This window comes from Tamandua tetradactyla, chromosome 3 (genome assembly GCF_023851605.1).
Source record: "Tamandua tetradactyla isolate mTamTet1 chromosome 3, mTamTet1.pri, whole genome shotgun sequence".
Classification (NCBI taxonomy): Eukaryota; Metazoa; Chordata; class Mammalia; order Pilosa; family Myrmecophagidae; genus Tamandua; species Tamandua tetradactyla.
In genome coordinates, this window is record NC_135329.1 from 61393697 (window position 1) to 61417222 (window position 23526).

At 39.0% G+C, this 23526-nt stretch overlaps 1 gene segment (V, D, J or C); it reads right to left on the reverse strand.

Moving 5' to 3' along the window:
* Window positions 1-18301: 18301 nt before the first annotated feature.
* On the reverse strand, window positions 18302-18901 carry LOC143676105 (Ig heavy chain V region PJ14-like). The segment is given in 2 exon segments: window positions 18302-18674; window positions 18759-18901. Coding segments are annotated over 2 exon segments (378 nt in total).
* Window positions 18902-23526: the final 4625 nt, after the last annotated feature.

Consider the following 23526-nt stretch of genomic DNA (forward strand, 5'->3'; position numbering starts at 1 on the left):
TAAATGAATTGATATTTCCCAAATTTGGAGAGATGATGTGTCATTGATGTGTGTTGTCTGGTATGCACTCACAGGTACACACAGGCATGAATAAGCACAGAGCTAGACAATACATATTCCTTATTAAAGATAGATAACTTAGTAGGAAATGCAAAGTGCCATATTAAAATGATGATTCAGCATTCATGACAGGCTATGAAAACAAATTGTACTTTACATAGAGAATCTTAAAGGTGTTTGTACTATTATCTCTAAGTGACAATAAATATTTATGTACAATTTATTAAAAGTTATTTTTCAACTTGAACAAAAAAAGATCAAGATTATTACAAATTTCACTTTTGTAGTCATAAATCCAGTCATATTTATTCAAGGACACTTCCGTCTTGTTCAAATGATTTATTTATTAAGATTGTTGTTATAAATAAAATAGCAAAATAAAATGTAAAATGCATTTCGATATTGTAGCCAATAAAGAGGGAAATTTTTATGAGTATTCTGTAAATTCTTCATTAATATTTAGAATGTGCTCTGACACTTTCTTTTGAGGAAAAATTATGCAACCTCATATTTGATCTAAATGAATTTTCATATCAATACATATTTGCATTTTTGTAGTTAAGCAAAATCATGTGTGTGCTTCAGGTGTGCAATAGGAAACAGCATGAACGCTGTTTTTTTTATTTAACATGGGCAAGCAGTGGGAAAAGTACCCGGGTCTCCAGCATGGCAGGTGACAACTCTGCCTGCTGAGCCACAATGGCCCACCCGAACTCTGCCTTTTATATATCCTAGAATATGTAGTGAATGTTTGGAAAAATTTTATGGTCATTGTTTTCTTCTGTAAGTGTTCTATAATGGTGCTTTAGGTATAATTATAAATGCAGGCCTTCATCTTATTTGAAGAGATTTGGTAAATGTATGTTCCCTTACTTACAATCATGATCACCTGTGATTCTTACTGAACATTCAGGTCCCAGTGAATTGAGAGTATTCTGAAGGCTGGTCATCAGAATCCAACAAGCCCTGCAGGTAAGTATTTTCTGAAGTGCAACTTGAAAACTGACAACTGAGGAAAAATCCTGGAAGGTGAATTTCAATGTTGGATATCCTCTCAATGTCAAGTGCCCTGATAGTGGTGTTAAGACTCTTTCAGGACAGACAATCCTTTGCCAAGTGTGGTCACGGTCTCTCCCTTCAAGGTGTTGCTTTGCAGTTCTGCCTGGAGTCAATATGTGTGTTTATTACTATTATTGACATCCAAGAATTTGAGAAACATCCCATTAAACTTGAGTTTGATCAATACTGTCAGCCAAAGGAGGACCTACCTCATCCCCCTGAAATCACAAATGGGACACAGTATTTTAAGGGAGCAAAGACTTATCAGCAGAGAGGGTTGAACTGTGTGTGACATCCACAGTGCTGCTCATGAGTAAATTTGATCAGAGTTTACAAAGACATTTGTGAACTTTAATTTTCATCCATGAAAAAGTTGAAAAGTTATAGGTTGAAATGACAGCAATTTAGAAATCAAAGTTTTCAGTCATATTTTTGTAGTATGTGAATTTTGTTGAAAAATTGGAAATAATATGAAAAACAAAAGGTCTTGTTTTCTTTTTAAAATAATGCTATTAGAAAAAGAATAAAAGTCAAAACCACAAGCACATTTTAGCATTCGATAACATACACATACAAATATTTACATTAATGCACATAAACCAATACATGCTCACTTCTTTAAACCCTAACCCACACACAAGCACACACTTAGACACAGAGGGTAACATTCACCATCTAACACATATTGAAAGATTCACATGCAGTAATATGCCAATATTAGTACACAACAGCACTCATGGTAATAAAACACAAGCTCACACACTAACATACTATCACTCAAGGAACAACAGGCATGACGGTTCACATATAATGTTCACAAATGCATGCACATTTACACATGCAAGTGTAAATGTGAGGCTTACTCAAGATGCACTGGAATAGCCTCCCTCTGCATGGGATCATCAGATGACCACTGTGCACTGTAGATATTTTTAAATACAGTTTTATTGAGATACACTCACACACCATAAAGACCATATGAAATATACAATCATCACATAGCTGTATCATCACATAGTTGTGCATATATTCTCATGATCAATTTTGGAACATTTCACTATTCTAGAAAGGAAATAAAAATAAAAAATAAAACCCAAATATTCCCATATCCCTTATGCCCCCCTCCAACCTACCCATTGACCAACATTATTGGTGTGGTATGTTTGTTAACTGTTAATGAAAGAATATTAAAATATAACTGTTAACAATATTCCATAGGTTGCAATAGGTACATTTCCCCCATGTATTCATTTATTATTTTTTTAACATTCATTTCCTTTATTATTTATTTATTTTTAATCCATATGTTTTACTCATCTGTCCATACCATAGATAAAAGGAGCATCAGACACAAGGTTTTCACAATCACACAGTCACATTGTGAATGCTTTATCATTATACACTCATCCTCAAGAAACATGGCTGGAACACAGCATTACAGTTCAGGCACTTCCCTCTAGTCTCTCTAATACACCTTGGACTAAAAAGGGGATATCTGTACAGTTCATAAGGATAACCTTCAGGATAAACTCTCGACTCTATTTGAAATCTCTCAGCCACTGACACTTTTATTTTGTCTCATTTCTCTCTTCCCCTTTATGGTCAAGAAGGTTTTCTCAATCTGTTGATGCTGAGTCCCAGCTCATACTAGGATTTCTATCCCACATTGCCAGAGAGGTTTACACAGCTGAGAGTCATGTCCCATGTAGAGACAGGAATGCACCATAGAGCTAGAATGCCCTCTGAATCTGTTGTGCCAAAAACATGGAGACATTTGTATTTGTGTTCCTCCTGCTTTCTCTCACAGTGATTTTTACATAGTGGTATCTTGCTACACCCAAGGCAGTCTTGGATCTTAGAGGTAATGGGACTTTGTCCCTGGTCATGTCTCTGGACTGCAGATTCTGTTATACTGGACAGAGTTGGACTATGAAATACAACTGACTCCCATGCTTATCATTTACTTCAGATTGTGAACTAAGTACTGAACAATCCATGGGATAGAAGTAGAAACTACAGGCATTTCAGGTGATCACAAGGGATTGTGAATACATTTACTGACAAGAATTTGGCTCCTACAGCTGTACCTTATACAGGAGAGCTGTGGACAAGTTCAAGCACAGTAAAGTGACTTAAACTCTCACCATCTGTTCCTTTCTCAACAGTCCCTCTGGCAGGAAGAGAAATTTTCAGGCATCAAGGAAGGAAGACATCTATGGTTGCCAAGGGCAGGACATGAAATTTTCTCCTTGTACACACCCAGTCCACAGGAAGGGAAGCACTAACCTTCCCAATCTGGGAATGTCATTAACTTATAAGGATGGGTTTTCATCTACATGTGGAGAGGTCCTTGTTCTACTCCATGGGTACCGTCAGCAAGCATACTGTTACTCACATGATCACAGGTAAACAAATTGCCCTCTCTGTGAACCTAGATGTAGACATGCCTTCTAATTCAAGAGGTGCTGTTACCCTGAGTTCTTATGCATATGCATCCATTTTATAAAAAAATTAAGAGAAATTAAAACATATATTCTAACAGGTATAGCTGAACAATGTATGTGTTTATGACAAAAAATATAAACACAAAAAATACACATACAAAAATTCACATACACACAGTCTTCCTGTTTACTAGAAAAGAGAATGGGTCTTGGGCTCCTTGGGGCACCTTGGAACTGGCCTTCGCAGGCAATGAAATAGACTAAATAGAAAGCCCAAAATACAACTTTGTCCTTACACAGTCATTCTATGAATGCCCACTTATTTGCCATGTGGGACTTTGTAGAAGTATTTATACTGAATACCTTTGTATTTGATTGTACTGACTTTTGAGGCAGGCCCTTTTTGTAAGCACAAATATAATTATAAACAGGTGACAAGGATACTGGATTCCAGGAAAATTAAAAACAATATGACTTATGAAGCAAGATAGTTTACTGCTTGCTTTGAAGATGGTTAATGGTGCCAGAACCCAGGGAGTTGCAGGAATGCATTTCCAGTACATGAAAAAGGACAGGAAACAGGTCTTTTCCTACAGTCTCTGCAGCTAATATATTCCTATTGATACCTTTATTTGTTCCAGTAAATCTGATGTAAACAATTTTAATATCAGAACTATTGAAGAATTAACAAATAGTTTTGATTTGTAAGTTTGTCATTTCTTGTCACAACAACCATAAAAAAAACTCATTTGTTCTAGGAAATGTATGGCACATTATCATTGATTTCACTTTTCATCATGTTCAGGTATATATTTTTGGACTCTTAATTAGACTCATAATACTGTGCTCCCATTTCAGGACTTATCTGGCCCAGGGGCCCATCTGGAGGTTTAGGTTTCTGGAAAGTTACCTTAGTGCATGGAATCTTTGTAGAAACTTTTATATTGCCCTAGGTGTACTTTATGATTGGCTGAAATGGTCCTGGTTGGGGTTTGGCAAGTTATGATAGGCAGCGATGTCTAACTGAAGCTTGCATAAGAGTGACCTCCGGAATAATCTCTCAACTTCAAATGAACTCTCCCAGGCACTGGTAAGTTTTTAGTTACACTTCTTTTCCCCCTTTTCATCATAATGGAAAGGTGATCCCATGGTGACAGAGACAGACTCATCCCTGGGAGTCATCTCCCATGCCACCAGGGGACTTTCACCCCTGGATGCCATGTCCCATGTAGGAGGGAAGGCAATTATTTCACTTGCAGTGTTGGACTTAGGGAGAGTGGGGCCATATGTGAGCAACAAAAGAGGTCCTCCAGAAGTAACTCTTAGGCATGCTGATAGGTAGGCTAAGCTTCTTTGCTGCTTATATAAGCTTCACAAGACTAAGACTCAAAGTCAGAGGCTTAGCCTATTAATTTCAGAGTCCCTAATGTTTGACATGGCATTAGAAAATTCCCTGATGTTAAAGTTCAATGATTTCATATTTTTTCTCACATCACTCAAGGCACTTTGCCAATACTTTTTGATTATCTGCTTAATATATTCTAGGATATATCCAGGCACTACATTAAATTATACAGGATTAAAGTCCTTCATTCTTATCTTGAGCTCCCTGTGTTTAAGTTGTACAAATGAGCTATATAGATAGGTTGAGTTAGATTATGTGCTACAGAAAATTTAGGTTCTTGACAGAATGAACTATTCTTCCTTTGGCCTCAAAGAGCATGGGCAGTTCTAAAGATGAACAGGAGGGAGTGGAAATTCCTTTCTCCATACTTACATGGGAACAGGATTCTGAGTTCTCTGTGAACACAACCTACTCCTTGGGATTTGTCTTTTGCCTAGCCCACATCTCTTGTTCCAGGGCAGGAAAAGATCTGAATGAGCTGGTCCAAAAGCCAGATGTAAAAATGTATCACCTATTATTTAGGGGACAGGATCAATGTGTCTCTACTTCCAGGGAAGCAAAGCCCTACACATACATATTATCATAAGAAGAGTTAGTTCTGAAAGTTTCTGCCTTTTAGATGTATTCAAGGAAAGGTAGGAATTTGGAGATATGATATCATCCATTTTTCTGTTTTCAATCCTCAGTAACAACTTTATTAATGAAGTTACACTAGACTGAGTGAAATGTACTTGCTTAAGGATAATTCTAATTCTGAATACCACAAATCATCAGTTTTAATTAGCATTCACTGACAGTCGCAGCCACAGTTCCTGACTCCGAGAAACACTTCTGGTGTTCTCTACAGGCTTTGGGGTGTGAAGGATCCTCCTCTGTGCCCCACACATTACAAAGAAATAAATTTCTGTCCTTTCTACATGGGAACTAAAGATAATGTGGAGAAAGGGTGGAACTTTGTGTACCCAAATATATTTGTCTTTGGAAAGGAACAAGAAAATTATAAATCTACTCACTCTACACTAATGTTGACTAATGAGACAGAAACTCTATTGCAAAATAGTGAAAATATTTAAGGAGTGGTGCAAATAAGATAATTATAGCAGTTACAATGTACGTAGACTGCATACATGCTGTTATAGGTCATCAAGGAGAAGCAAATACAGTTATGTTCCCCATTGAAAATAAAACAATATGTCTTACCATCTACACCTCCCATTCCTCCAAATACGGGACATGTGGGGCCTAAAGTGGACATGTTTTCTGGAAAAGTAAATCAGATATGGAATTCAATTAGGACTTACACTTTACAGAACCTAACATAGACTCTTGATTGATTGTCCTTGTCAGGGAATTCCACAGAGTTAGATTAGTTGAGAAATGTCAAACCTGTCCACCTTGAGATTCTCAGAACTAAGATCATGGTAGCAACTGGCAAAAGCATTTCTAATTCCATAAGAGACAGCCTGCCATGTGAACATGTGGAAATATTTCCTTATATTACAGTGACATGGTAATTATTATTAGAGAACATTCAGTGGAAGCACAGAATATAAAGCAGCAGAGGTTCCCTTGGGAAACTGTTCGATGGTGAGGAAGTTCTTGACCCTGAGATGAAGCCCGACATCAACCTACCTTTGTAAGTGCCCACATTGTCAATGAGTCCTGAGCAACATTTTTTTGTCTAGGATTTCATGGTCTTCACCTCATTTTCTATTCTGCAAAAAAATATATGGCTGTGTCATCAAATATCAGTTTGTTTGTTTACAGCCTTGGATGTTTTTTGCATTTTCCCTGGAGTTGGTGAGTTGACAACTCATAGTCTTGGTGAAATGATGGGTAAAGTTTTGGGGGTAGCTACACTTGGGTTATGGAAAATTTGTTATTTACTTACTGGATCTAATTTATAATGTAGAATATTGTACAATGTGCAATTGAAATGATTATTGTCTACACAGTATAGATATTCTCCTCTACTTTTGTTTAATTAAAGTTTCTGCCCTTCTTCAGAGTCAATTATACCTAGGGCATGAGTTAAAAACTGTTATAGCTGAAACTTCATTCTTCCATTCAAGGATTTCTCTGCATTTTTTGGAGTTCAATAAAAAAACAAAAGGTGGACCTTCATATATCCTCAATATGAAACCTACCACCAAATTTCATTCTTCCATGGGACACAGTAGTTACATATTCTCATTGTTTTCATCACTGGTAACTTACAAAGACATACCATTTAATTTCAATTGGCTCTTCATAGCAGTGTTTATTTAATAACCTCCCTAGTGTCCAAAGCTATTTTAAGCTCCATTTTTGTTGTTGTTGTTCCTTTCAGAGATGAGCAGACACTAGCAACTCAGGTTCACTCACAGAATCTTAGACAGCCCTATTGTATTTTCTTCTCTATGAACAAGATCATTCTATCTTCAAGCTCATCAACCTCTTAAGCAAGGATAGACATTAGTGGGTTTATGAAAGCCTAGGTGAGCATGGTGAGTAACCTGGATGTTAGATGTTATTCTTCCTCTCCACTGACTCACAGGTCACTGGTCATAAACAGAATGCTAACATGTGCTGTTAATCCAGCTCAATTTACTTTCTCGGCACTTGCACTCAGGAACGTTAATTGCTTAATATGCAATTCACTAGTCAAACATTTTTATTTAGTAAGCTTGTAATATGAAACCTTCGAGTTTTGTTCATGATACAACCAGAAGTAAATGGGTTTTCAGTTTATATAAATAATTTAATGCAGAGGTGAAGAAAGGGACCATGAGAGAGGGCACCTTCCCTATGTGCACAAGTGTGCCATCAGGAGGTGAAATAGAACAGGTGTTCCTTGTGTAACCACTGTGCTTTGAGATGAGAACTCACATAGGATTCTTCTTGTTTCTGGGAGGCTATAATTACATTAATAACATTGTTGATTACTTAAGGGTCTGGGCTTATACATTATATTTCACACATAGAATATCTAAGGCACATTACAGTGTAGTTATTATCTGAATGAGCAAATAGAGATGAGGTTACATACTTAGAGCCATACACTGTGTAGAAGATGGAGTTGTTCTGTGTTTTCCACCATGGCTGGGTTATAGTATCTCGACCATAATCCCAGGATTCAGGACAGGATGCAGCTCTGCAGCAATTTTTCAAGGAGACATGCTTCTTGAACTGCAATTGCCACTCTGACTTCAATCAGCTTGTCCTTTCTGCAAACCCATCAGGGTGAAGCCCTTTTGCTGAGAACAGTGTATGTCATGTCCCAAGTGTACCTGAAACCATTTGCACTCAATCTAAAGTCCATTGGCTTTGCCATTGAGATTAAGGTTTGTTAACACCTGAGATCCATGAATATGTAAATGAGGACCATTTTACAGATCGTGTTGGTATTATAGGGCTGTTGTAATAAAATAGCATAAGTTCTATCACTCAACACCACAGAAATATATTGTCTTGAAATTCTGAAGGTTAGAAGCCTGAAATATGTAGGGAACAATATTTCCCTTCCTCTTCAGGGTACTAGGGGTTTACCAGCAATATTTGGGCTTCAATTTCATTGACTTGCTCATTGATTCTTCCTATGAATACATTGGAAAATATTTCAAGAAATTTATGCATTTATTGAGACTTAGAAACAACAAGTTAAGGATTTCTCTTCAACAAGTCTTCCTAAACAGACACTTCATGGTCTCCAACCAGGTGATTATGTCTGTCATAATGGACATCAGAAAAACCCTGCTTTTAACCTCATTTCAAGGGACCTCATCAGGAAATGTTAACACAAGTTCAGTAGGGAATCCTCATGGAGTTCAAAAAAGCCAGTATTACTGAGACAAATGAATTAAATATCCATGAGTCCATATTGTCCTTAATAATGCTTGAATAAATAAAATTAATGATAAATAAAGGACAAATACTCTATACAAAAGGATTTCAAGTAACTTAGTTAAATAATGCCCCTTTATAAGAGATGGGGCATAAATAAACACCATCTTTGGATGTGGCCTTAATTAGGAACATTTGGAAAAATAATTGCTAACCTTGAATATAGCTATATGTATTTTAATAAAATGATCTATGGGGAAAATATGAAATGTAAGGGTAGCATTTTTTTTTTGTGAAAGACATTGTTAGAAAATGAAAAGACAAGACATAGATTGAGGATATTGGTGAATCAGATAATTGTTATGGACTTCTATCATTCATACACTAGGACATAAAAATTGAGCAAAATTAATAAAACTGAGCAAGTGGACCTTATATGTGAACAAAAACCTCACAGACAATATATGAAAATATGTGTCATTAGGAAAATGCAAATTAAAATAGAAATAATAGGTTTCTAATCAAGTAGTATGAAAATGACTGAATTCCAAATAATGATAAAACTAAATGCCAATGAAGATGCTGTGAAACAATTTAATTCATCAAATGCATGTAGGAAAGTAAAATGGCTAGCCATCCTGGAATATGATTTCAACTATATACTTACCACAGATAGAGAAATTATGCTGTACGGATTTTGCAGAAGTGATAAGAAAATATTATGTCCATGTAACCTTCTCCCCCCAAAAATATGCTTTTAATGCCTTTCTTCATTAGAAAGTCTCCCCTCTCCTTGAATTTGCTAACAGGAAGTGTGCTATGTGGAATAGGCCCCATCTAATTCAAATTATTACCACTCACTATTGTGCCTTATTTGTTCACATTGCCTTTGTCACTGCTTCATTTCAGCACAGCCACCATCTACCAAGAGGGTTATGGCCACTTCAGGATGGGAATGCAATGGTCGGATTCACGTGAGAACTTAGCCAGACGTTGTTGCCTGGTTTTCTGCTTGGTAAAGGGCTGGCCTGTCTGTTTCTGGAAGGATATTCCTTGTACTTTAATCATGACCACATTGACTGGATGCCACAGGTAATTCCATGTGCAATCTGCTAAGGGGTGTGCCTTCTGCAATGAGCCAGCCTTAATCAAATCACTGACTTTTAAGGAGGAGTCAGAAGTGAAATCACTCTTTCTGCTGCAATCAGCCAGCCTCCTGAGAGTTAGTTGAGGACCTTTGCTGGAGCTGCCAGCTCATGGCCTGCCCTACAAATATTGAACTGTTCTATCCCCATGGTTGTGTGAGACACATTTTTTTTTACAGATATATCCTGCTGATTCTGTTTCTCTTGATAACTCTAACTAATAGAGATCGGTACTGGGAGTGGTTCTGGAGAAACAGAATCTTAAAAAAACTTTTTTACAATTGGTTTTCTACTCTGACTTGATGCAAAGACACTAATGACTCTTTCCATAATCAAGATGACACTGACAGTCAGTTCATGGGGTAAGTTGGCAAAAGAGATTGTCAAAATATCACCATTTGATTCTGTTAATTGTTTGCTTCTAGGAGGCAATGTTCTGGGTGATGATGTGTTTGACACCTTTATGGAGCTTTGTGTAATTAAGAGTTATAAAGATGCTGTCTGGTTGTTGTTAGATATGCTGTGTACAGTGATGAGGGGGAATGATGAGCTGAAGGATTCAAATTAGAAGTTTCTGCACAGTATGACAGATGTAGACGTTTCTCTGAATGCCCTGAAGGAAAATCTTATTTACTGTAGCCATAGACTTGAGATTTCTGAAAATCAGATGCAGAGCCTGATTGTTAGAGTAACAGCTTTACAGCATAAACTGAAATCTCAGCCTTGCAGGTTATCTGCACGGCACTGACAGGAAAGGAGTAGGGCCCTGAGAAATGGTTTGGTGACAGATGGATTGATAATGATGGCTATGGAGACATGGAAGCCCCAGATTGTGCAGAGTCTTTTCTAAATAACCCTGTAATATATTGCCCTGAGGACATATCCTCCACACCTCCATCTTGCCCTGAGGAAATGGATTCCTGACTTCCAGTCAGTCCTGAGGTGTCAGCCAAGCACCCTCCATCTGAGAGTTTAACACTTCAGTGCCTGTGAAGCATATAAGTAACCACCATGGGGAAACAGCCCTTACTCCTTTGCCTGGAGTGAATCATCAAGTTCACCAGGTGAAACTTCAAAGGAATGCCCTGATATAATTGGTTTGGAAGCCACTCTAATTAATTTTATGACTCAACCACACCATCCCTATTTTTTTCCAGACCCCTAAGTAGACAGAAGTCCCAACAAAGCTCCAAAAAGTGAGGTGCATATTGTCACCCATGAGGAGGTGTGCTATACTACAAAATAACTGCATAGTATTTCCAATTAATAGAGTCAGAAATTAGGGGAATATGTGTGGGAATGGATTTAAAGGTATGGGGTAATGATAGAAGGAATATAACATTGGATCAGGTTTTATTGATATGGGACCAGTAAGCAGAGATTCAAATTTATAACTTGAGGGTTTAGAGAAGGCATTAACATTTTGCTTGTATGGTTGACTGAAACATGGGCAAAAGGCAGCCAACATTACCTGAGGTTGAAATGCTAGAATTGCCCTGATATAATATAGGTGAGGGGATTCAAATACTTAGAGAGTTTAGAATGTTACAGTGGATTTGTCATGGAAAGTCTGCTCATACACTACAGGAAAGTTCAGAGGAGATACCATTTACTAGAACTGTGAGGAATAACTTTTTGAGACTAACTCTATCATCCCTGAAGAGCTCTGTAGTCACTCTTCTCTGTAGGTCAGATATACTATGGGAAGTCCTGTCACTGAGCTGAAATCTTTAAACACAATGGAGATGATTGGATCCCTCACTGGGAGAAGCCAGGCGGCAGCACTTAATCACCAAAGAGACGGTGGGCATGGTTATCCTAATGAACAGCAGACTCAAAGCAGGAGTCTAATAATCTAACACACAAAGCCTTGTGATGTTGCCTAGTAAGTCATGGGTTACCCAGAAGTACAATAAATAGGTAGCTTATTAAATTTGTGTTTGAGCTGCATAAGCAGAAGACTCTAGGTCAAATGAACAGAAGTCTAATTTGAATTAAAATAAAACAGAATAATAGTCCCTTAATTGATTTCCTGACATGAGACAGTCTATAGACCTAGAGCCCCTTAAATGAGGAGAATGCCAGGCCCCTTTGGGGAAAGGCCCTGTTAACACTGCCACAAATTTTTACTCTTTATATTCCTCTGAGCCTACCTCAAGAAGACCTACGTTCTTTTACCAGGGTAATTGTGCATTGGGAAAAGGAAAATAATGAGATATTTTAAAAATTGTTAGAAATGGCATTAATTGCAGAGGACACAAAATGTTGCTCTGGTCCACCAATCAGATTGGGGACTCATGGACGACAGATGATGGATGGGGGGTTGTCTCCATCTCCCAATGGGTCCACTGTGTCCACGGATCCATTCTGTAGTTATTTCCCCAGTTCTAATACATTCTGTAGTTATTTCTCCAGTTCTAGCATGCATAATTGGAATACACATAATTAACAACTGAGAGATTAAGAACAACTGAGAAAACCATATTGGTTTTCTGACTTGTGGAATGAGAGCTATTATGGTAGGAAAGGCCAAGTGGTAGCCACTAGAACTGTCCCTACCTAGCAAAATAGTAAATTTGAAGCAGTAATGGATTATAGTAAGGGATTGCAGAGATTAGTGCTACTCTTAAGGACTTAAAGGATGCAGGGGTGGTGATTCTCACCACGTCCACATTCAATTCTCCAATTTGGCCTGTGCAGAAAACAGGTGGGTCTTGGAGGATAGCAATGGATTCTAGCAAACTCAATCAGGTGATGACTCTTATTAAAGCTATTGTTCTAGATGTGATATCATTGTTTGAGGAAATCAAGACATCCCCTGGTACCTTGTATGCAGCCATGGATATGGCAAATACCTTTTCTCAATGATTGTTAGTAAGGACAACTAGAAACAGTTTCCTTTCAGCTGTCAAGGTCAGCAGTAGGCTTTCACTGTTATACCTCCGTGAAACTCCCCAAACTTATGTTATCTCTTATTGATTTCTCCCAGTTACAAGGCACCTCACTGGTCTGTTATATTGATGAGATCATGTTTATTTAACCTAGTGAGTAAGCAGAAGCAACTACTCTGGACTTATTGTTAAGCATTTACTTGTGGCCTTCTACCTCGGAGAAATTCTTAGGGTCCAGTGGTGTGGGGCATGTTTGAGATATCCCTTCTAAGGTGAAGGAGAAGTTTCTGATCTAGCCCTGCTTATGACCAAAAAAGAGGCACAACACCAAGGTGGTCTCCTTGGATTTCCATGATGTTTTGCTATTTGTTTTTTTTTGTTTTTTGTTTGTTTGTTTTGGGGATGCATGGACTGGAAATTGAACCCAGGTCTCCTGGGTGGAAGGAAAGCATTATATTACTGAACCACTGTGCATCTGATCTCTTTGGGTTTTACCAACAGCATATCCTCATGGGTGTGTTTCTGTGGACCATTTATCAAGTGACCAGAAAAGCAGCTAATTTTGAGTGAGGACCTGAAAGAAGAGGAGGCCCTGCAATAGTTCAGGGCTTGTGTACACGTTGTTTTCAACTTGGGCCATATGATCCAGCAGATCCAATGGTGCTGTAAGTGTCAGTGTCAATAGAGAGGCTTTCTGGAGCCTTTGACAGGCCCATATAGGAGAATCACAATGCAAACCCTTAGGATTTTGGAGCAAAGCACTACTATCTGTTATAGATAACTAGTCTCCTTTTGAGAAGCAGCTTTTTCCCTGTTACTGGGCCTTGGTAGAGACTGAATGCTTAACCATGGCCTGCCAAGTTACCATGAAACTTCAGTTACCTTCATGGGCTGGGTCTAACTCACCAAGCCATAAAATTAAGTGTGTGCAGTCCTCCATCATAAAATGGAAAATGATATATTTGAGATAGGGCCAGAGCGCATCATGAAGGCACAAGTAAGTTACATGAGAATTGGCCCAAGAACACATGGACTGCACTCTGAAACATTACCTTCTCTTTCTCAGACCAGATAGATGGACTCCTGGGGAGTCCCTTACAGTGAGTTGAATGAGGAAGGGAAAACTTAATCCTGGTTTTCAAATGTTTCCGCATGATATGCAGGTACCACCCAAAAGTGGACAGCTGCCACACTGCAGTACTGCAGTCCCTTTCTGGAGTGTACCTGAATAACAGTGGTGAGAGGAAATTCTCCCAGTGGGTGGAACTTCAAGCAGTGCATCTGGTTGTTTATTGTGCTTGGAAGAAGAACTGCTCTGTGGTGCATTTGTATACTGACTCATGGACTGTTGTTAATGGTTGGCTAGATAGGGACTTAGAAAGGGCATAATTGGAAGATTGGTGACAGAGATCTGGGGAAGAGATGTGGATGGACCTTTCTGAGGGAACTAAAAACATGAAGATATTTGTGTTCCATGTTAATGCAAACCAGAGAGTGATTTCAGCAGAGAATGCTTCTAATAATTAAGGGGATAAGATGACCATTCCATGGAAAGCAGTCAGCCTCTTTCCCCGGCAACTCCTGTCATTGCCCAATGGGTTCATGAACAAAATGGTAATGGTGGTAGGTATTGAAGTTATGCATGGGCTCAGCAACATGGAATTCTACTCAACAAGGCTGACCTGGTTACACCCACTTCTGAGTAATTGGTGTGACAGTAGCAGAGACTCACAATCAGTCTCTGATATGGCATCATTCCCCAAGGTAATCAGCTGGCTACATAGCAGCATTTGATTACATTGAACCTCTTCCATTATAGAAGGGGCAGCAGTTTGTTCTAGTTGGAATAGACACATACTCTGAATATGGGTTGCTTTCCCTGCCTGAAATGCTTCTGCCAAAACTACCATCTGTGGCCTTAATGAAATGCCTTATCCAATGTCATGGTATTTCACACAGTGTTGCTTCTGATCAAGTTACCTACTTCCCAGAAAATTAACTGTAGGAACGGGCACATGCTCATGGAATTCTCTGGTCCTACCGTGTTCCCTATCACCCTGATGCAGCTAGGTTGAGAATGGTGGAATGCCATTTTGCACACTCAGGTATTGACCTAACTAGGTTGCAATACCTTTCAGGACTTGAACAATGCTCTCCAGGAGGCTGTGTATGCTCTGAGTCAGTGTCCACTATATAGTGTTTCTCCCATAGCCAGGATTGATGGGTCCGAGAAGCAAGGCATGGAAAAGGGGGAGTACCATTCATTATTACTCCTAGTGATCCACTAGAAAAATTTTTGTTCTCCATCCCTGCAACATTGCACTCTGCTGGTATACAGGTTTTATTACCATAAGGAGGAGTGCTTCCACAAGGAGAAAAAGCAATGATTCCATTGAACTTGAATCTAAAGTTGCCACCTGGTCACTTTGGGCTACTCATGTCCCTGGATCAGCAAGTCAAGAAGGGGATTAGTTTAATGACTGGGGTGATTGACCCTGACTCTCAGGGGGAAATAGGACTGTGACAACACAATGGAGGTGCAGAGCATTTTCCTGGAATATAAGCTATCTCCTGTGGGATCTCTGAGGACAAGCATGACCTGTGATTTAAATCAATGGAAAACTGCAACGACACAATCTGGGCAACTGCCAATGGCTCTGAAACTTCATGGAGGAATGTCTGGGTCACACCACCAGGCAAAGAACTATGGCCAGCTTAAATGCTTGTTGAGGATAAAGGGAACATGGAGTGGATAGTGGAAGAAGATAGTGATAAATATGAACTATGACCATGTGATCAGTTACAGAAATGAGAACTGTAATGGTGTTTTGTTCATGTTATGCTATTTAAGTTATAAGATATCAAGTTTATGAGTGAATATTACCCAAGGGCTTGCATCCTATTCTGTAGAGATTTAATATGTTTCCAGTTATATGCAGGGCAGTTGAGTATTATTAGGTGAGGAAACATGTGTCTTTTATTGTTTTCTATTTAGAAATTAGGTATGGTTTAAGGTGATGAGAATAGCTGTCAAATTGACCAGTGGTGGATTGTCATGGTCAGGTTCATGTGTCAACTTGGCCAAGTGGTGGTACCTGTTTGGTTGGGCAAGTTGTGGCCTGTCTTTTGCTATGAAGACATTTCATAGAATTAAATCATGATCACATTGGCTATATCCACACTGGTTCCATTTGTAATCAGCCAAGGGGAGTGTCTTCTTAAATGAGTGATACTTAATCTAATCATTGGAAACCTTTTTAGCAGGATTCAGAAGAGTTAGCTTCTCTTCCTGTTTGGCTGGCGATCCTCTCCTGTGGCGTTTGTCCAGACCCTCCATTGGAATCGTCAACTTCACAGCCTGCCCTACAGATTTGGACTCTGTTTCCAGAGTTACATGAGACACATTTATGAATTTTATTTTCTGTTGATTCTGTTTCTCTAGAAAACCATAACTACTACAATAGCCAATAAACTCACCCTCACCAAGTAAAAAATTCAAACCTCTCCCTAATTCTTGTCCCTTCTTCCATTATATACCCCTACTATTTTTGCAGTACTGTTACTGTTTTCCTGTTAACCTTCCACAGAGAATGTGATATCATTTTCTCCCTACACCCCGAAATTATACACCCTTGAACAAGATTCATACCTTTGCTGTACTGTACGTAAAACTTGTTTATATTTATAGTGTTAATTGTTGAGACTCATGAGTCTATACCCCTTTCAATCATGTTTACATTAATAGAGTAATATTACTTATTGAGCAACTAGTGAGCTGCCTTCATTTCTGTCTATTCCCTTACAAGTAAATTCAACCTCATTAGCTAACTGTTCACTCATCTCAAGCTTCTGTTTATCTCTGGGCCCCCTATGTTCTATATTATAAGTCTCTGATTTTAACTTTATGATAGTCATGAAAGTGGAATCATACATTATCTATCCTTTTGTTTCTGGCTTATTTCACTCAGCATTAGGTCTTCAAAGCTCATCCATCTTGTCATATGGCTCAGGATGTCATTTTGTCTTACTGCTGCATAATATTCTTTCGTATGCATATACCACATTTTTTAATCCACTCATCTTTGATGGACACTTGTATTGTTTTCATCTTTTAGTGATTGTGAATCGTGCTGCTATGAATGGATACAAAATTTCTACTTCTTCCTGGAGTCTTGGAGATGAGTACTGCTTACATATATGGACCCTAGGCTTGTGGGTCTTTTGGCAAATATAACAAAAGAAACAAGAGCCATGTGAGACTTGGAAATGTGTGTATTTTGAGTTTACCATTACCTGCAGTGTCTAGGAAGCCTGCAGATGTTGCCATGAGATGAGCCAGCACAGCCTGCCAAAGGTCAGAAGTACAAGGCTGATCACATAGAGCCAGCATTTACCTTCCTTGGATCAATGGGAGGACATCATGGATATAAAGTCCCACAAGTCAATATTCTCAGTGGACACAGAACTCTGAGGACAGAATCAGGGAGGGCACTTGGCAGGGAGTCCCTCTTCCAGAAAGAAGCATTTGCAGGTCAAGGATGGGCATCCTAGAACAATGATCTTGGCTGGGGTCAGTTTCCCTGTGGGTCATTCTGCAAAGTGCCTCCTGGTCATTCCTTCTTTTGTGGGGACATCTCCAGGGTGATGGTGTGCCTGTCCCACCACTGCAGTGGTGACCATGTGTGAAAATATTCATCTTCTAATTCATAGGTCTCCAGCACAGAAGGATACCAATAAAATATAAACTATTACAATAAAAATAATAGCAATAAAACTTTAAGTAATGGAAAGTCATGCAACAATCAGAGGCAGAATTTGTAAATCATAATTTTGATAAAGAACTTCCACAGAAAATAAAGTATACTTTCCCTAAAGAAAAACAAGGTGTGCAATTGAATATTAAAACTTTTTAAACATTTTATGACCGCACATTTTACCAAACAATATTTATGCATGCCTAATAGTTGTCATGAAAGAAATGCAAATTTTAAGCAAATTAGAATAGTCATGTTTTCAGGACTGCCATACTCTAATTAGCCATTCAATAATTCTGGCAGTTTTGTCATTTCAAATGTCTGGTGATTTTTTTTTTACTTCAATTATTGTATTTTTCAATTCCATAATGTACTTGTGTTCTTTTAAAAATAACTATCTCTTTATTGAAAATAAGTATTTGGTTCAAAATTGCCAACATATGTTCCTTTGCTTCTATAATTAAGTTCTCTTTCTATTTCCAATGGAAAGTAGTAGGAGACCTGTTCCATCAAGGAAAACATGTCCAGAAATGCCTTCTCTCTCTTTACTGAATAATAACAGCCTTACCCTGAAGAAGAAGGGTTCTGAAATACTCAAATGAAGACAAACTCTGCATGGTCAGAAACATCTGTGTAAAAAATGGAGCAGAAATGCATGACAAGACATGCATTTAATAAAAAAATGGAATAGCCCACCCTCTGGTGGTCATGAGTGTCTCCTACAGACCTGCCCTTGCTGTCACTGCAGGGGAGGTTTGTGTAAGGGCTCAACCTGACTTCCTCTCACTGTGTCACTGCACAGTAATAGGTGCCCATGTCCTCAGTTTTCATGCTGTTCAGCTTTAAGTAAACTTCATTCTTGGAGTTGTCCATGGTGATGCTGACTCGGGACTGAAGAGCTGGATTATAGTCTGTTCTTCCATAACCTGCTATTTCCCCAATCCACTCCAGCCCTTTTCCTGGAGGCTGGCGGATCCAGCTCACAGCATAGATAGGTGAAGACAATCCAGAACCAGTGCAGGTGAGGGACAGGGTCTGCGATGGCTTCACCAGTCCAGGTCCTGACTCCTGCAACTGCTTCTCGGACAGGACACCTAGGAAAAAGGAGAACCACAGTGAGTTCTGTGGTCAGATCCATCCCCCTATTAGCTTGATGTGTGAATCCCTGAGACACTCACATGTGGGAGCTGCCACCAGACAGAGGAAGAGCCATAAGGCTTTCATGTCCTTGTGGATGATGTCCATGATTCAAAGAAATATTTCCCTGACTGATGAGAAGCCTTAATTTAAGTTCAGATTTCTACAGTTTCATACGTTGGTCACGTGGCAATTTGCATTTGGGAGGTAACTCTGTTAGTAAAATAAAGGAGATGAGGGGAAGTCCTTCTAATAGAAGCAAATGTGAGGAGGATGCTGGCTGCACCCTGGGAGAGCACAGTCCTCTTCTTGGTGTGCACCATCTGCAATCCTTGCTTCCTTCACTTTCAAACAGGAAATGTGTTGAATGAGGAGAAAAATGTGTCCTATGACCAAAAATGGCTCTGGGAATATGGTCCCCATGCCCCTTCTTTGAGAGATTATATAGATTTGGTTGTGTGCATGTTTATATACATATATTCCAAATGTATCAAGTATATAATATATTTATATTCCCTAACATGCTAGCTATTATGGATAGTGGTTGAGTTTTGAACCACAGTGGAGAGAAGGGGGCTTGCTGTCACCTTATCTACTTTGTTGATGTAATTCTTCACTTGTTAGTTTTTTTGTCAAATTTTACTAAGTTGTCAGTGCAGCCATAAATATTCATTGCAGTTATTAGTTGTGTAATTCCTCATGAGAGCCAGAGAGGACATGTGGGTGTCCTCATATCTCACCACTCAAGAACTCAAGTGGGTGGCCTCAAGCAGTACTTGCGCTGGTCCTTCTTCTTTTATGTCAGTACTGTTCAACTGGGGACAGGTCAAAACCACTTACTTTCTATTTCTTCTCATGGAAAATGAAAGGTTCTGATGGGCTCATTTCTGAATATTTCTTTCTACCTTTTTGCATCATGAAAATATCTTGAAAACAACATATTGAAACATAGATATGCAATAATACCTGTGAAAGATTAAATAGTAAATATGGTAGGAAATTCATCTTTAACCTGTTATCAAGTTGGTGAGGTAACAACATGAAGCCAAATGATTTTGTTTGGACACTAAAGTCACAGACTTTTATAGCACCGTCCTAGTTTGCTAGTTGCTGGGATGCAATATAATAGAAACTCATGGCTTTTAAAGAGGGGAATTTAATAAATTTCAAGTTAACATTTTTTAGGCCCTGAAAATTTCCCAATTAATGCAAGTCTATCGAAATATTCAATCTAAGGCATCAAGGAAAAGATACCTTGATTCAAGAAGGCCCATGAAGTTCAGGGTTACTCTCTCAACAGGAAAGGCATGTGAGAAGAGTCAGGGTTCTCTCTCAGTTTGAAGCACACGTGGCAAACTTGGCATCAACTTCTAGTTTCCTCTCCAGCTTCCCAGATGGTGTTTCCCTTCTTCATCTCCAAAATTCACTGGCTGGTGGACACTCTGCTTCTTGGTTCTGTGGCATTTTGTCATCCTTCTGTCCTCTCTCTGAATCTCCCACTTTCTCCAAAGTGTTTCAACTTTTATAGGATTCTAGTAAAGTAATCAAGACCCACCTAGACTAGGTGGAGACACATCTTCACCTAATCCAGTTCAAAAACCACTCTTGATGAGTCACATCTCTATGGAGAGGATCTAATGAAAGTTTACAAAATGCAGTCCTGAATAGAAATGAGAAGAAGCACCTACCATTACAAAATTGGATTAGGATTGAAACACGGCTTTTCTAGGGTACATGCATCCTTCAAACTGGCACTAACAATATTTGGGATTTAAGGAAAATTTCATAATGCCTATTACAAGGTAAGTACATGGTGCATGAGGCAATTTAAAAGTTCATGTATGGAGGTGCTGTGACGAGATGCAGGCAGGAAAATGAAGTCCACATGAGGAATATTGATTTTTCAGTTTGATGACACTACTGAAGGCCAATTGCCAATTGCATGATTCATGGATGACATATGTCCACATCTCCATGTTTGGTTCACTGAGAAGAAGGTTAGCATTTGGTTACGCTGATGCCCTTTGATTGACTTCTTGACATATTTTGTGTTTCACATAACTTTATAACTTTTCTTTATCAAGAAAATTACTCAATATAGGTGCAGTAATGAAATTTTACTTTAAGGCAAGGAAGAGACTCAAGTCCTGTTTTACCAAAACCTGACGATAGAGAAGTCTTGAAATGAATCACCAAATGATGAAAGGGAGCTCCCTTGTACTACCTCCATAAAAGCCCTCATGCTGACCCCTGGATTCTGTGGTCCTCAGCTCCCCTGCACCTTCCATGGCACTGTCACTTGTATCCATGTTCCCAAGCTCTTTTACCCTGTCATGCTTCCATGTTTCTGGGTTGCATGTTCCTGAGCTCCCCATGACCATTGCTGGTCCTGGCACCTGGACTCAGTGCTGCCGAGCTAACTGCTGCTCCCTCTGTCTGGGAAATGTATTTAAAGATCCTGTAAGCTTGGTCCTCCAAGGTTCTAGTCAAATGTTCCTACTTTCATCCCTGAAATGTGAGTCCCACATAGCATATATTTATGGTCCTCCACATTCTCTTTTTTGGTTGTACATGGCAGTTGAGACTGTCCTTGGCAGCTCTCATGGCCATGGGTGACTGATAAACAGTTGTGGTCAGAATGGATAGCATAGCTGGCCAGTAACGGCTGTCATTTGTCAGGTTCCTCTGGTTTCAAACTGTTCACTGGTAACAATGACTATGCATAAGGATAGAGGAAAAACACACTCATTCATGAGGTCTCCAGATGATAAATATCCCCTCCCATGCTCTGTCTTTACATTATCCAAGAGCTTTGGAATCATCCCAGCTCTCTGGAGGTCACTCTACATGGGAGCTTTGAGTCCCTTCACAGTGTCTGACTCAGTAATGCATGCCATGCCCTTGGCTATCGCAGTGTACATTTGTGAGCCTTATCTCTTGACATAATGAACTGGCATTTCACAGAGTCTTTGTAGTGGTGTCTTAATTCCATCATTCCAGATCCCACCCACCATGAACCTGTCATACGTATCCCATCAAGTAGCTATGGAAGTAGAATCTAGAATGTGTCAACCAAAGTCCTGGAGCCCTTCAAAACTGCCCATGACAAATGTGCTATAGCCAAGGCCTGAATCGAGAAAGTAAATGATCTCCAAGGAGTGGGAAAAATGTTACCATGAATGTAAATACCACATTGATTGCATGACAGCCATAAACATCAGTCATGGAAAAGCATCAGGTTTTAGTCCCTTTACTGATCATACAAGGGACTCCATTTCATCATACATATGGAATGCCATTATTATAAATCATTTGTTAATCTTCACACCCCCCTTATTGTGGGTGTAGTTATAAATATCTGAAACAACCAGCACTGAAGAATTTCTCTTGTTCAAAAGTCCCAATAAATCAATGCCTGCTTCTCTGCTTGGTGTGATATTTGGTCTCACAAGAACAGCCCATGCTTTGCAGGAATTCAGTCAGTGCTCAAGTTTAGAGGGGATGCCAAGGAGAATTCAGAGTCTCCCAGGCAATTCTAAGTGTTCCCCAGATTCCACCATCTGTACCTGATTTTTGAGACCTCGAGGCACTAAGACATCTGGCCATAAAATTGTGTTCATTATGAAGTGTTGTCTAAAAAGTAACATTGGTTTGGTATTTGTGAGGTACGGACATCAGAATACAAGAACGGATATAAGACTAAACTTTTAAGAAAGTTTGAGGGGGCATCAACAAAATTTTTCTGATTGACAGGTACAGAATAAATTGAATTTCAAATATGTCCTTAATGTCCACTTAATATTCAGTTTGAAAAACTGAAATTTTGGAATTCTGTGTTTTTTATACAGTCATGCAAATGCCATTTATATACAAATGCACTTTAGTAGGCATTGAATGCTTTTTCTGTTTGTTTTAGTTTACAAAGCAATTGATTAACTAAATTCATTCAAATTTAATGTGTCATTTCCTCCAGGATGCTTGATCCAAGAATTAATTAACCTGTGAGTGGAAGATATATTGAGAGAGTTGAGGGCTCTCAAAACTGCTTTCAGTGCCAGAGTCCAGGAACACTGTTATGTGTAGGAATTTTGCCCATACTTGTGCTGAGTGTAGGAGTCAATCAAATAAATGATGATCTTCTTAGTTATGAATCATGATTTTCTCTCATTTTCCATAACTTCTACCCACCTGGCACCTGAAGGATTCTCATCCACTTGGCCATTCTGGCAGAGAGAAAGTCCCTGAGAAAAGTCCAGTGATCATGTAATTCTCACAGGCTGAACTGGGAGAGAATCCACTTCTCTGAATTCACCATTCTATCAAGCCAGCTGCTCATGGATGGTGAAGAACTTGGTAAGACATGAAAATTCCATAAGCATGTGCCCATTCCCACAGTAAATTTGTTGTAAAGTGGTTCTTTGATGAGAAGCAGTGCTGTGTGGAAAACCATGACAGTGGATAAAGCTTTCCATAAGCGCAACCTGTCCACAATTTGAGCTGCATCAACATTCTCCACTGGAGACTAATTGGAATGTCGGGATAATGGTGAGGGTGAGCTCTACAAGGAATATGTTTATGACAGAGGAGAGAAAGACTATGTTAGACATATCACTCTTATGGGTTTGGGGTGAGAGATTCTTTTGAGTTTAGCATTTATTTTCACATATTCAGAGCTGTACCTCCATGGAATGATAGTTTCTTTGATCAAAAATTCTATAATTATTGATTCTCAGTAAATGAAAAATCTTCCTTGGGGAGTCAGTCTCTGTCTTAAGATTCTAAAATGGGGAATGAGGACACCTAGGCATT